The sequence below is a fragment of the Cariama cristata genome, unplaced genomic scaffold (genome assembly GCF_000690535.1).
Source record: "Cariama cristata isolate BGI_N322 unplaced genomic scaffold, ASM69053v1 scaffold3154, whole genome shotgun sequence".
NCBI classification, from domain to species: domain Eukaryota; kingdom Metazoa; phylum Chordata; class Aves; order Cariamiformes; family Cariamidae; genus Cariama; species Cariama cristata.
Window position 1 is genome coordinate 50514 of NW_009614488.1, and position 12932 is coordinate 63445.

At 44.9% G+C, this 12932-nt stretch overlaps 1 protein-coding gene across 1 annotated transcript in view; it reads left to right on the forward strand.

The window, feature by feature from the left end:
- CACHD1 (cache domain containing 1) overlaps positions 1-11657 on the forward strand; it is a 60905-nt gene extending 49248 nt beyond the window's left edge. The window contains exons 16-25 of the mRNA XM_009699423.1: positions 811-910; positions 1033-1149; positions 2564-2724; positions 3409-3495; positions 3714-3830; positions 4808-4959; positions 5335-5496; positions 6337-6414; positions 7350-7451; positions 9977-11657. Of these exons, the coding sequence (XP_009697725.1) occupies positions 811-910; positions 1033-1149; positions 2564-2724; positions 3409-3495; positions 3714-3830; positions 4808-4959; positions 5335-5496; positions 6337-6414; positions 7350-7451; positions 9977-10215 (1315 nt within the window). The 3' untranslated portion in view covers positions 10216-11657. The remainder of the gene's footprint in view (positions 1-810; positions 911-1032; positions 1150-2563; positions 2725-3408; positions 3496-3713; positions 3831-4807; positions 4960-5334; positions 5497-6336; positions 6415-7349; positions 7452-9976) is intronic.
- Positions 11658-12932: the final 1275 nt, after the last annotated feature.

Consider the following 12932-nt stretch of genomic DNA (forward strand, 5'->3'; position numbering starts at 1 on the left):
AGCCAAAGCCCCGCTGGGCCGGGGGACGAGGCTGTTACCCCGCTGAGCTCTTCGGGAGCATCGAGCGGCCGCATTAACCTCCTCCCCTCGCCCTTCTGCGGCCACTGGTTCTCTTGATCTTGGCGCAAGCTGTGCCGTCCCTGGTGCCGCTCGCTCCTCCGCCTTCCCCAGCACGGCTGTCTGCGGCTATGGAAACGGGAGGTGCCGAAAACAGTACGGATTAAAACCTCACAGCGCACTGGTTTTTCTCGATGGGGGCACAGATCCGACATCATTTCTTTGAGGTCACCCAGGAAACTAATGGGAAGAGATGAACAGGGAGAGGAAAGGTTGGAAAGACGAGAATGAAACAGGAGTTATTTATCTCCCCGTTAAAACTGAATTCAAAAGCAGGAGGTCATTAAAGGAGGGTGTGAAATCTCTGTCTAATTAGTAACATAGTAGATTAATAAACTGTTAAAGCTTTCCAAGCTCATTATGCTTCATTTATTTCTGGGTCTTCCCTGATCAGACAAGACAACGCACTGATCAGTTTTCCTTTCTGTTTCTAATCCATTCTGTTTTCAAGTGCTTGATGGTCCACACTTGCTCTAACAGTAACAGATTTAAAAGCTTCAGGGAAATACCCAATGTATTCTTTCAAGACATTTTGCAGTGAATTTGTTTAATGGCGCTGTTATTTTAATAAATCGAAGCCTTTAAAAATTCTTCCTCTAGCTCTAAATTTCAGATGCTGTTTTATTCCACCGTATTTCTCTAAAGCCCAAGGAGGTCTAATGGGAGGCTCTCGGCTTTGTTTGTTGCGGGCAGGTGCTTTATCATGGAGGACCGAGGGTACCTTGTGGCCCACCCAACCCTCATCGATCCCAAAGGACACGCGCCGGTGGAGCAACAGCACATTACGCACAAGGTCTGGCTCCTTTTTTCTGGGTTTATTCCTACCTTTTCTGATTTCTGAGGCGGTAAGGACTGTAGAGAAGCTGCTGTTTGCATCTGATTTCAAAGGCGTAAAATCCCACGTTTTTCACTTAGGAGCCTCTGGTAGCAAATGACATCCTGAACCACCCAAACTTCGTCAAGAAAAACCTCTGCAACAGCTTCAGTGACAGAACAGTTCAGCGGTTTTATAAATTTAATACCAGCTTAGTGGTAAGTGTGTTTTTCTATTTTATTTTGCTTTTGAATGTACTTTGGTTGGGTTGGGTTTCTTCTGGTGGAAACACAAATCCCTGCCAGGATCAGCAGACGAGGCTGGAAACCAGCCTTCCGTGTGGATTGGCCTCCGCTCACCCTCTCCAAATGCAAAATCGGCGATCTGGACTGCACAAACTGTGCTTGCACAAGGAGTTGGTTGATGTACAAGGGGTTCTGGATGTGATCGCTGGCCAGCTGTGGGTGATGTCTGCAAAGTCTTATCCAGCATCGTGAAAATACGAGCAGTTGTCTGCTGTTAGGTGAGGACTTTCCAGCAGTAGCTGGGATTTTTTGCTTTGGATCCTCTGACCTGACCTCTGGCTTCCAACTCTGACCAGTGTCACATCCTCCTGTGACACGGGTAGTAAAGGTCTCTAACAACTTATCTTTCAGTTAGCCGTCCAAATAAATGCATTTACTGATGCAACGCACCTGAGCATTCAGAGAGTATCACTTGTCAGACTGCAGTCTTTGGAGACCTGAAGGCCTTACGGTCCCGGTGGGTCATGTGTGAGCTTCCTCTCGTGCTCAGCTGCGATGAGAGGTCCAAGCCGAGGACTGTCGTCTCTCGCTGGGCCGTGAATGCCGGTGACAGCACCACAGACCCACCCTTGCAAGATCACTGCAGAATTATTCAGAAGATGTTAAGCTCCGTGGGAGAAGCTGCTCTTTAAATAATACCTTTCAGTTATTACTGGGAGGAGAAGGTGGGAAATGAGTGTCAAAAATATTCGAAAGTTATGTCAGAATGCGTTGATTTATGTCAGGTAGGCTGAAACATTTTCCCCACACTTGAAATGCAAATTAGAAAGCATACTACGATAAAGGAAATTGTATGGGACAGAGCAAAAGCTTAAGGCTGTGGTGTGCAAATAGGAATCAGGGATGAGTCTGCCTACCAAACAGATCACAGCTGTACAGTGCTGTGGGGTATCTCTTTATAGTACGTGTGCCAGGAAGTTTTCAACAAGTCATGATGGGGCCTCCCTGTCAGAGCAGAGTCTCTTTGCGGAGGTCGGTGATGGCTGGCACGGTGGGGATGGGTCGGTGAGCGATGCGAAGGAGTGAAACGTAACCTGCTGTCAGCGGGAGATCGGACTCAACGCTGTTGCCACATCTTGTAATGTTTACAAGCTAAATGTGTTTTTTTCTATCTGCAGCAAAGTCTTTCCACCCAGCAGTAGCTTGGAAACAAAACTCAACAGGTTAATGAACAATTTTATAAGCCTCTTACTGCTGAAGGCTGCACTCCACTGCATATATGTTCCCTCAACTCTTTAGGTTTCCTCGGAAAGGGGAAAGTCTTCCGCTCCCTAAAACAATGGGATTCTTGCTACACTGTTGACGCTGTTTGGCTTTTTTTGCCTAGGGTGATCTGACAAACCTTGTGCATGGCAGTCACTGCTCCAAGTACAGGCTGACGAGAATCCCAGGCACCAACGCCTTCGTGGGAATCGTCAACGAGACCTGCGATTCCCTTGCTTTCTGTGCCTGCAGTATGGTAGACAGACTCTGCCTCAACTGCCACAGGTGAGCAGGAGATTGGAAAGGAGCCACTTCTTCCCTCTTTCTGGAGTCAAGATTTTAAAAACATATTTATTTTATAAGCTACATGAAAATGTGCCCTGCAAAACTGAAGTGAAAACAAAACGGGTACTTTAGCTATGCTATTTGTAAGAGGCACGGTGACAGCATAACTCTAATCCTTTGCCATATTGTCAGTGCATTGAAACACAAGGTCATTTGTTCTCGACGTATTTGGGTAGATCATGTTAAAAGACCACAACAGATACAGTTTCTCGGGGCAGTTACCTGTGGATCAGGCCCTTTGTTCTGGCATGTTAATACCCACGCTTTTATGTGGATTGACGTCGTTTTTCATCGAGGGGATCCTGGTGCTTGCAGGAGAGTTTGCCTACGCCAGCATCATTGCGTGTTTGTTGCACGGGCAAGAAGGATCCTTGCATCTAGATCTGAGACTTGTCCAGGGGTTGTCTGCTTTTTAAATTTCAGGGGGTGGGTAACAGAGCAGAGAGGCTCTGTGATTACATTGTCCTCAGTCCCCGTGCAGAACAGAGCAATCCCGGCGTTCCTGGGGGAAGGAGAAAGGTTACTGAACAGCCTTCTCCATGGTGAACCGCTGTTACGGAGCAGCAGCAGGGGGTTAAAATCACGGTGTCTGATGCGTTTTCTGTGTGCTTTCTGCCCCTGAAGAATGGAACAGAACGAATGCGAGTGCCCCTGCGAATGTCCTCTGGAGGTCAATGAATGTACCGGCAACCTCACTAACGCCGAAAGCAGGTGAGAACCAACCTCCTCTGATGGAACAGCATCTGACAGAAGTTAATTAACAGCAGTACTAGTTTGTCCATGCTAACGTACAGGTGATGCAGGATAGAATAGACAGTATTTTTAGTATAATTAAGCAGATGATACGGAATAGGAAAAAATGATACTTTTCACTGACTGTGCTTTGACTGCTTTTATAGTACAAGGCTTTGCTTTTTGCCCCAATACAGGAATCCAAGTTGTGAAGTTCATCAGGAGCCAATGACTTTCACAGCAATCGATCCGAGCCTACAGGATGCTCTCCCGCAGTGCATTAACACTCAGTGCAATCAGAGAACAGAGAGCGGGTAAAGTGGCGTTCTCCATCCCTCAAAATGTACTCTGCTCCTGAAATACTTAAGTGGAAATAGCTCTTCCTTACAGGTTGTAAAGAAAAAAACGAGAAGAAGAAAAAAAGTGTGATGCCAGAATGAGCTATTAGAGCACACACCAATGCTGACATTATGCTGCAGTGCAGAAACAGAAGACCTCAGCATTCCCATTTGAGTCGCATGACACCATTAATGGCAAACCAAATGGCTTTCCCGTCACACGTTGTGATTCTGAGAACCAAGGGTTGTGCAAGTGGAAGATTTGCCGTTGAAAGGGCAACGAATTCTTCCTTCTGGCAAAATGGGTAGCACTGCTGCTATCTTTGTCTGCCTTCTGAAGAAATGTGTGGACTAAAGTGTTCCTTGAAAGTAGACAGTACATTGACGGTGGTGACGTGGGAGCACGTTAGAGATGGTAGCTGCCTGTCAGCTTCTAGTTTCCTGCTTCTCTGTTCTACTCCTGGCATTATGTAGAGAAGCTTGAGGGCTTCTTTTTTGCCAGTTATGAGCAGTCTCCAGGGAACCGAGTTTGCTAGAACATAGCATGCTCTGACCAGGCTTTCCAAATCTTTTCTTCGATCTTCCAAAGGACTGCAGAAAAAAAGGGTGGGAACCGTAGTCAGACTTCACCATGCAGAGAAATGTTTTACTGGAGGAGTTACAAGTAGGAAGTTCTCCCTTTGCTCAGGCTGAGCTATGGAGGAAAAAACCAAAGCAAACAGACTTGGAAGATGCATGCTGAAGATGCAGCTTCCCTGTATAACTTCCCTTGTAGTACCTGAGCATTTTAATGAGAAGGTTTTTGTGGCCAAACATTACGTATGTGAGGGTTTATGGATGATTTTGGCCTCCCTCTGTCTCGCAGTTCTAAAAGAGACTGAGCTACACCAAACGAGAAGTGTCGAACTTAAAAGTAAATATGGTCATCTTCTTCTTTCGGTTTTAATTTTCAGGGATTGCTTTGGTGTGCTGGACTGCGAGTGGTGTATGGTAGACAGTGATGGGAAGACCCATCTGGATAAGTCCTATTGTGCCCCTCAGAAGGAATGCTTCGGTGGCATTGTGGGAGCAAAGAGCCCCTATGTGGATGACTTGGGAGCAATAGGTAACTCTGCCTTCCTCAACAGATGCTGCTTTTCACTGTCACTTTCAGCGTCAGAGCATGCTTCTCATAACATGTTTCTGTCTTGGTACATTAGCATAAATAGTGCATCAAGCAGTAAAGAAGTGGCATCAGGCCTGTAGTGGGTATTACATTTTTGAAAATGCTGATGCGTAGCTGCATGTAGCTATTCCTCTCTTTAAGATGTACCCTCTCTGAAGGTCTTCTCCTATTTAAAGTCTGCTGTCCTGCATGTGTGCAGTTAAGCACCTAGAAAGCCTTCGAGATCTTCTCTAACCTCTGAGGATGTTGATTTAAACCTTTCTGCAGAGCATTTATGGTTGGGTTTTTTCCTCTGTTTTGTCCCTTTTGGTTTAGGAGATGAGGTAATCACTCTGAACATGATCAAAAGTGCACCCGTCGGCCCAGTGGCTGGAGGCATTATGGGCTGCATTATGGTGCTTGTCCTAGCAGTATACGCCTATCGCCACCAGATACATCGGAGGAGTCACCAGCACATGTCACCTTTGGCTGCCCAGGGTGAGCTGATACCTCTTGAGAGAGAAGTAGTAGGGTGGGAATGAAAAGAAAACAACAATAAAACCAAACCCCAAAACCCTAGAAAACAAAAAAAAAATCCAAACCCTCTTTCCTTGGTTTTGTTTCAGTGTTTCACCCCATTTTCTTTCCCTTTTGCCCACCCATGTAAGTCAGGTCTCGTCCAGGGTGCCTGTGTGTTGCTGCCCTCTCCTGGGTGCAGCCAGCCCTGCTGCCGCCTGAGCAGAGCCTGCCCAAAAACCTTAACCTGCGCTTCTTGTCAGGAAGCCAAAGTTACGCTTTTTCTTGAGCTAAACCGATAAGCCCAGCTTCACAGCTTTCTGGACCTTGTCAGAGCATACCGATCACAGATTTCACACCCGTTCTGCTCGGGCCGGTTGGGACGTGTCGTTTTTTTTACTTGTGTTCCCTGCTTCTGGTCCATGGGAATTTGATGGAAAATCTATACACAGATAGATAAAATCACCAAAGTCTGAGAGACAAAACGGTGTTTGGGAGAAAGAATACTGGTAGACAGATACGGAGGTGAGAAGTGTGATCAGGGCTAATCACCTCTATATTTGATTATACCGCAGCTCTATTTTGAATCAGTTCACTTTCTTGTAAACTTGAAAGCCTTTCAGAGGGAGGTGAGCTGTATGGATTTCCCAGTATCCCTAGCCCCAGCTGTCTTGGAAAAAGAGCACGCCAAGCTCAGACTGCATCTCTTCACACAGTAACCCAAAGTGCTTCCACTTTATGAGCAGGACGACAGCCGTTAGTAAGACGATCCAAAATTTTTCTCTTTAACAGTTGCATTTTTCTGTTTGTAATGGTGTGTAGAAATGTCAGTGCGTATGTCGAACCTGGAAAATGATAGGGACGAGAGGGACGATGACAGCCATGAAGACAGAGGAATCAGTAAGTACCAGATTGCTTTACTGTAAAAAAAATGTTAGATTAAATGAGCCATTTGTTTTCTTAATATGCTAGAATTAAAAATACATGAGGAAGCCCTGTGCTGATCAGCAGTAGAAAATGACAGAACAATGTTGTAACTTAAACTGTGTAACTTCCAGTGCACCTTTAGTTGCATGCTGAAAAATTACGGTTTTTTACTTTTAAAAGACTACTGTTGATTATGCGTGGAGGAGGTTTGCCCTTTACGTCCCCCCATCATGATCACTTCCAGAAACAGCTCCGATCAGCTTAAAAATTGCAATTGTGACAGTACAGGGTATGGAAAACTCCTGCCTTTGTTCAGACTTGGAAAGCAGAGGCCAAGGCTGGCACGGACATTCAACAATTGTGGCAGGAAATGTTATTTGCGTTGATTTGGGACATTTGTACTTCTTTACCATGCAGCAAAAATGACCCTTTGCCTATGACACTGGTGTAGTGTGGGATGAGCCCATGTGCCTAAGCTCTGGGAGAGCTCTAGAGTCAGACCAGATCCCTGGCTCTGGGCCTTCGCTAAACCAGAACTAAAGCAATACCCAAGATTTGAAACTGCGTCAACACTCAAAAGATTGAAAAATAAGCGTATCTGAGTTTCATGGCTTGCGCCTGCTGCTTCTCCAGGTCCTTTTTAGTTTCCTTTTAAGTCTTTCAGTGCTGCCACAGGTTCTTTAGCATTGGCAGAGTAATTCTCTTAACTTCTATTAATCCAAGCAGATGAGGTGAAGGAGTTCGACTGGATCTTGATCTATTCCACATTTAAACACCATCTCTTTACTCATACTCCTCTGTCTGTAGTTTGCAGAAAGGCTATTCCCCTCTGCCTGATCTGTCCCACTGACAGAATTCAGTAAAAGTACTTTTCTTCAAAACAAGGTCTGTTTGTTTCTCTCTCCCAGTTAGCAACACGCGATTTATAGCAGCAGTAATAGAGCGGCACGCCCACAGCCCCGAACGCAGACGCCGGTACTGGGGGCGATCGGGAACGGAGAGCGACCACGGTAAGACCTTGAATCACTGCCCTGGCCCCAGGGTAATGGTTGTGCTTACTCGGTTTCCTTCAGATGTCTGGCACATTGCAGATAAGGCTGCCAAAACCAAACCAAACCAAACCCCTTTGCTCCTTATTGCCTCACAGTTCAAACAGGTTTGACACCCTTCAGCAGATGATTCTGTCTGGTGAGGGAGCTGGTTTTGTTGACGCGGCAGGATAGCAGCAGCTAAATGCCGTGCTCCCCCTGTCTCATTTTGGGCTCTGCCAGCTTCACTGGGTGACCAGAATTCAGACTGACAGAAAGGGTACTACGTGTGCCACGCGCACTCTCCATCGCCAGCCCCAACCACCTAGATGTTCAGTTGAGATAATGGACCTCTCCTACTTCCCGAGAGAAGGCAACTCCCATGCAATCAAGTCAGCATCTCTGCTGCTCTGCTCTTTGCCGTGACGTGCACATCTTTCACAGAGCTCGAGCAACATGTGCTGGGCCCCTGCGTTTGCTGGGGTCAAGTAAACGTGGATTTAGAGACCAATGTGTCAGGTGCCTCCGTAGCCTTGTTGTTGCCCATGCAGTCCATACCATCACCTCAGAGGACACCTTACGTCACCATTAAGCAAACACTGATCAACGTTAACTGGGTATATGTACAGCAGTTAAGGATATTAAGCTGCATATTGCCCTGCAAGCACACTTTAGCCCTGTTTAGGTTCGGGGAATTATGATGTGTCTCTCATGCCCTGAGACTAAGTCTTCTTAAATCCTGAAAGCTGTTAGAAGGGTGTAGTGCTGTTGGCTCATGAGGAGGCTTAATATAAATTAAGAGGAGGGTTAGACGAGGCAGTCTGCCACAGATGTCAGCTCTAGCTGTGTGTCGCAGTGGCTGGGTATGTTACAGCAGACCTGTTCAATTATTAAGACGGTGGTTGCACTAATGGAATTGCTGAGGGACAGGAAATCTGAAGGCCAAAGCCTTGGCATGTGGATGAACAGATGTCTGAGAGACAAGCTTGCTCTAGGAGGAATTACCCTGGATTTGGGGCCAGATGACCTGTGTCGAGGCAGATTTGCTGGACTAATGCTCCTTTTGCTCCATTTCTTGTGGTCCTAGGAAATCCTTCCTGTCTTTCTAGCCAACACATCAGTGTTAGCAGGGTAACTGTCTGCCTATTTCTGAAATGCACGCTTCTGGGTTTAGTTTCTGTAATTCCATCTTCTTCAAATGGCTGCCCAGTCTTCTTCCCCAATTCCCCTCTGCCAGCTAGAAACTGTGACTCAGCCCGTGAGAAATGAGAACCAGCTTTGGGTACTTAGCCTGATACTTTTAACACACCTCTTTGAGGTGTCTCAAGCTGAAAACCTGACCGAGATGCTCAGAAGCACTGGTGGGTTTTCAGCTCTTAGCCAAAGTTTTCTGAGAAGGATTCTTTTTCTAATGAAAGCAAGGTCTTTTTCCTTTTGAATTTTGTTTGTGTTTTTGCATTTAGATATACTGAGGTGGTTTTGATTGTACCGCAAACTGGTTTTGAGTGGCAACAGCGGGTTTCAGAGGTAAATCCAAATCTCATAGTAACTACTAGGACCTGCTTCAAAAGAAAGGCACGTGAAATCTCGGAGGGACCTGCTAGGAGACAGCTTCCTCGCCGAGAAAGCACGATCTCGTCTTGCAAGGGTTAGCTGTTAGTGAGCTTTCCAGTGAAATGGTTTCCTTAGGCTATCCCAGTGAATGCAATGTCTCCTTACTCCTGTACATGGCTGATCTGGGGGCTTGAACTTCTCAGACTCCAGTAGCAGGTATTTTAGGCAAAGGAGAGCCTCGAGTTAATTGCGCTATGTGCGTGTCCTTAGCTGGAAGTGTCGGTGCTGTTTGTCTTAATGGGCCTGCTGTGTGAAACACTTCCCATGTGGATTCAAGAGATTTCTTTCACTGTGTGGAAAGCTCAGCAGCATTAAAAACACATGCTTGGGTTTTGCAGAGAGACCCTCGCAGGTGAAAAGCGCTCTCTTCCTTTTAAAACCAGAATACTGTGATTATACAAGATGATGAGAAGAGGTTTTGCTGCATCCAGATACAATAGCTGGTGATCTTTCCTGGGAGAGAGGTGGTTTGATAGGAAGAGACATAATGGTAGTGGATCCCATCTTTTTGTTGCCTATTTGTAAAAATGCAAAGAATATCTTCAAAGATACCACTCCCCAAAAAATTCTGTTGTGTCTTGTTTTGAAAATCAGTGCTAGCAATTCTACCGTAATAAACCACTGAAGGCATGATTGGTTTTTTACTGCTTGGGCTGGTACAGCCCATAGGTCCCCAAAGTTTCTAAACAAAGACAGTGACAGGGAAAGGGATCCATTCTGAGCTTACAGGAGAGGATGGGTTGGGTTGGTTTTTTCCTTTTTCTGTGAATTAAAGAGGAGGAATGGTTTTATTCTCTATAAAGCACTGAATGTGTCCAATTCCACTCGGCACGGTGGAATATTGACCTTTTAGTCTTGCTTTTAATTCTTAGTCCTGCTGGTTTATCTTCTAGGCTACAGCACGATGAGTCCTCAGGAAGACAGTGAAAACCCTCCATGCAATAACGACCCATTGTCGGCTGGTGTTGATGTTGGAAACCACGATGAAGACTTGGACCTGGACACACCTCCTCAAACAGCTGCCCTTTTGAGTCACAAGTTTCACCACTACCGCTTGCACCACCCAGCTCTTCACCACAGCCACCACCTACAGGCTGCAGTCACGGTACACACTGTGGATGCAGAATGCTAATGAACAACAACAAAAAGAAACAGAACTTGTGAACAATGATCCATGCAGCAACGGGCAGCTTTGTTTCTGTGCTTTTCAGCAGACTCCTCGAGTAAACTGTTGGGCGTAAAAGCTTTACATTTTTCTAAATGTAAGGTTGGCTCTGAAATGGAAGGGAAAGGGGCTTGATGAATGGACCTGCCATAACATTGAATAAAATGGAGCGGGAGGCACGTTAGACCTCCAGAAACAGGGACGCAAGTTTATAGAGCAGCTGAAGCTTTGGAAGCCCTGTTATGCTGAGCCAAGAGGAGAGCGAGCGAGCTTAAAAGAGCCAGAGATCATTTGGTTTCCTTAACTGGAAGAGCAGGAATCTGTGCAGCTGAAGACTTCAAAAAGTGCCAGACAGAGGCGGAGGGGGAAAGGCTGTGGGTTTCTCTGCAGTTTGTTTTGCGCGTAGAAAGTTCAGTGCTCCGACAATTGCTGTATGGAACCTGGGACAATGCATCTCAAGATTTTTAAGTAAAGGATTATTTTTCTACTATTTATTGAACTTGAAACTGAGGGGGGGCGGGAGGGAGGGAGGGGAGAAAACATGTTAGCAATTCTCAACAACTACCACATAGATTCTGTGATGGTGAAGTGGTTCTTCCGAGAAAGACATCTGTTTCTTATTAGCTGATATTCATCCACTGCCCCACTCTGCAAAAGGGAAAATGAAGAAGTCGTTTCTGACCTGTTTACATTACGAATGCTTTCTTTTCCACAATTGTTTTCTGTAAATATTACAACCTGATTTCTATGACAGTATTTTCTTCCTGTTTGCAGAGGAGAAATCCTGTACTCTGTTACTAAAATTCTGAGAATTCTGCCCGTAAACCTCTCCATCTTTACCTCTTCAATCACCCTTAAAGGTTTCCTGTGTGGAAGTAAGAAAGAATTTATTTAGCATTAGTGACCAGATAATTCCAAAGGAAGTCTGTGCCATTCTTCTGTTTCCTTAGGGCACTGTCAAGACCAGAAGTAGGGATAAGCCAGTGTTTTGTAAAACTTGGGTTACTGTGGAAGATATCTTTTTGAAATCATAATTATAAGCTGCTGCTGCTGCTGTTTGTCAGGAATTTTAACATTGCTTGGTAATTCAAACAAAGATTAATCAATCTGTCTACAACACAGGGCATCGTAATTATAAATTAGTTTTAAAACACAGTGTTGTATTTTAGATTCGCATTTTGTGATTACAATGATATGAAAACATTCTTGCACTGTGCATATGATAAACATCCATTTATATGTAGTTTTTTTAAAAGTCACTTGTTTTAATTAATATGGTACTTAATACTGTATTATGTAAAAAATTGGTTCTTAAACAGTATGGTAAAATAACTATATGTGTGATACCAGGATACCCCTTTATACTATGTATAAAATGAAAATCTCTAGTGAAATAAACTGTATATAAAATATAGTTCTGTGGATAACTGGCTAGATTGAAATGGTTCTGGCTCGGTTTCCTTTCATTTTCTGGCTGAATGAGTGCTGTTAACAGGAATGAAATATCCCTGTTGTATCAACCATCTTGAAAGCCCTAGACTTTACATATAGATGACAGTTTTGACATACGGTTTAAAGCTTTCTTATTTTTTTTAGCCTGTTGGTCCCTTATTTGGGAATTGAACATTTCTGGAAGTGGTCAGGAACTGCATAGACTCGCCAAAGCCAGTAATTTGTGGAGCTTTTTTCTTATGTGCTACTGAAAACTCGGTTGCACTGGATTTGCCGTTCTGCTGTGTTTGTGTAGGATTGGGTTGTGGATTTTTGATGACCAGACAGCTGTAGAAATCTATGAAGCACTGCTTCATGCTCTCAGAGGTCTGAATCTGATGGCCTCTAACAGTTTGTGCGTCAGTCTGTAGACCCCACTCGCTAGAATTTCTAATGTTGAATCATAACTGTGCTGGTTGTTGGATAATGGACAAACTGGCTGTTTTGTCAGGTTTGCCTTTAGAAGCAAATGCATTATTTTAATATTGCTGCTAGACCAAAAAACAACATGCACAGCCAAGAAGCGGAATTTTTAAGCATGAAGGGAAAATAACTTTCCATGTGGAAACTGTTCAACTATATGTAAGTTTTAATACCAGTTTGTGCGAAACATCAAGCAAGATGCTTTGTTGATTTCCGAGTACTGTGGAATTCAGAAAGGTGTTCTCACTAAAATTCAGAGGGAAATCAGATTTGAAGTTCTAGCTAGGACTTTGTTTGTTCAACTCTGTGAATCATAGAATTATCGAATCATTATGGTTGGAAGAGACCTCAAAGATTATCAAGTCCAACTGTCCAAACTTCCTGAGGGTGCACTGTATCCCCTCGTCCAAACCATCAATGAAGATGTTAAACAAAACTATTCCCAAAACTGAGCCCTGAGGAACATCACTGGTGACCGGCCGCCAACTGGATTTAGCTCCATTCACCACCACTCTTTGGGCTCGGCCAGCCAGCCAGTTTTTCACCCAGCGAAGGGTATGCCTGTCCAAGCTATGAGCTGCCAGCTTCTCCAGGAGAATGCCGTGGGAGACAGTGTCAAAGGCCTTGCTGAAGTCCAGGTAGACCACATCCACAGTCTTTCCCTCATCCACCAGGCCGGTCACCTGGTCATAGAAGGAGATCATGTTGGTCAAGCAGGACTCGCCTTTCATGGAGTCTGGTTGGTTGGTCCTGATCCCCTGATTGTCCTT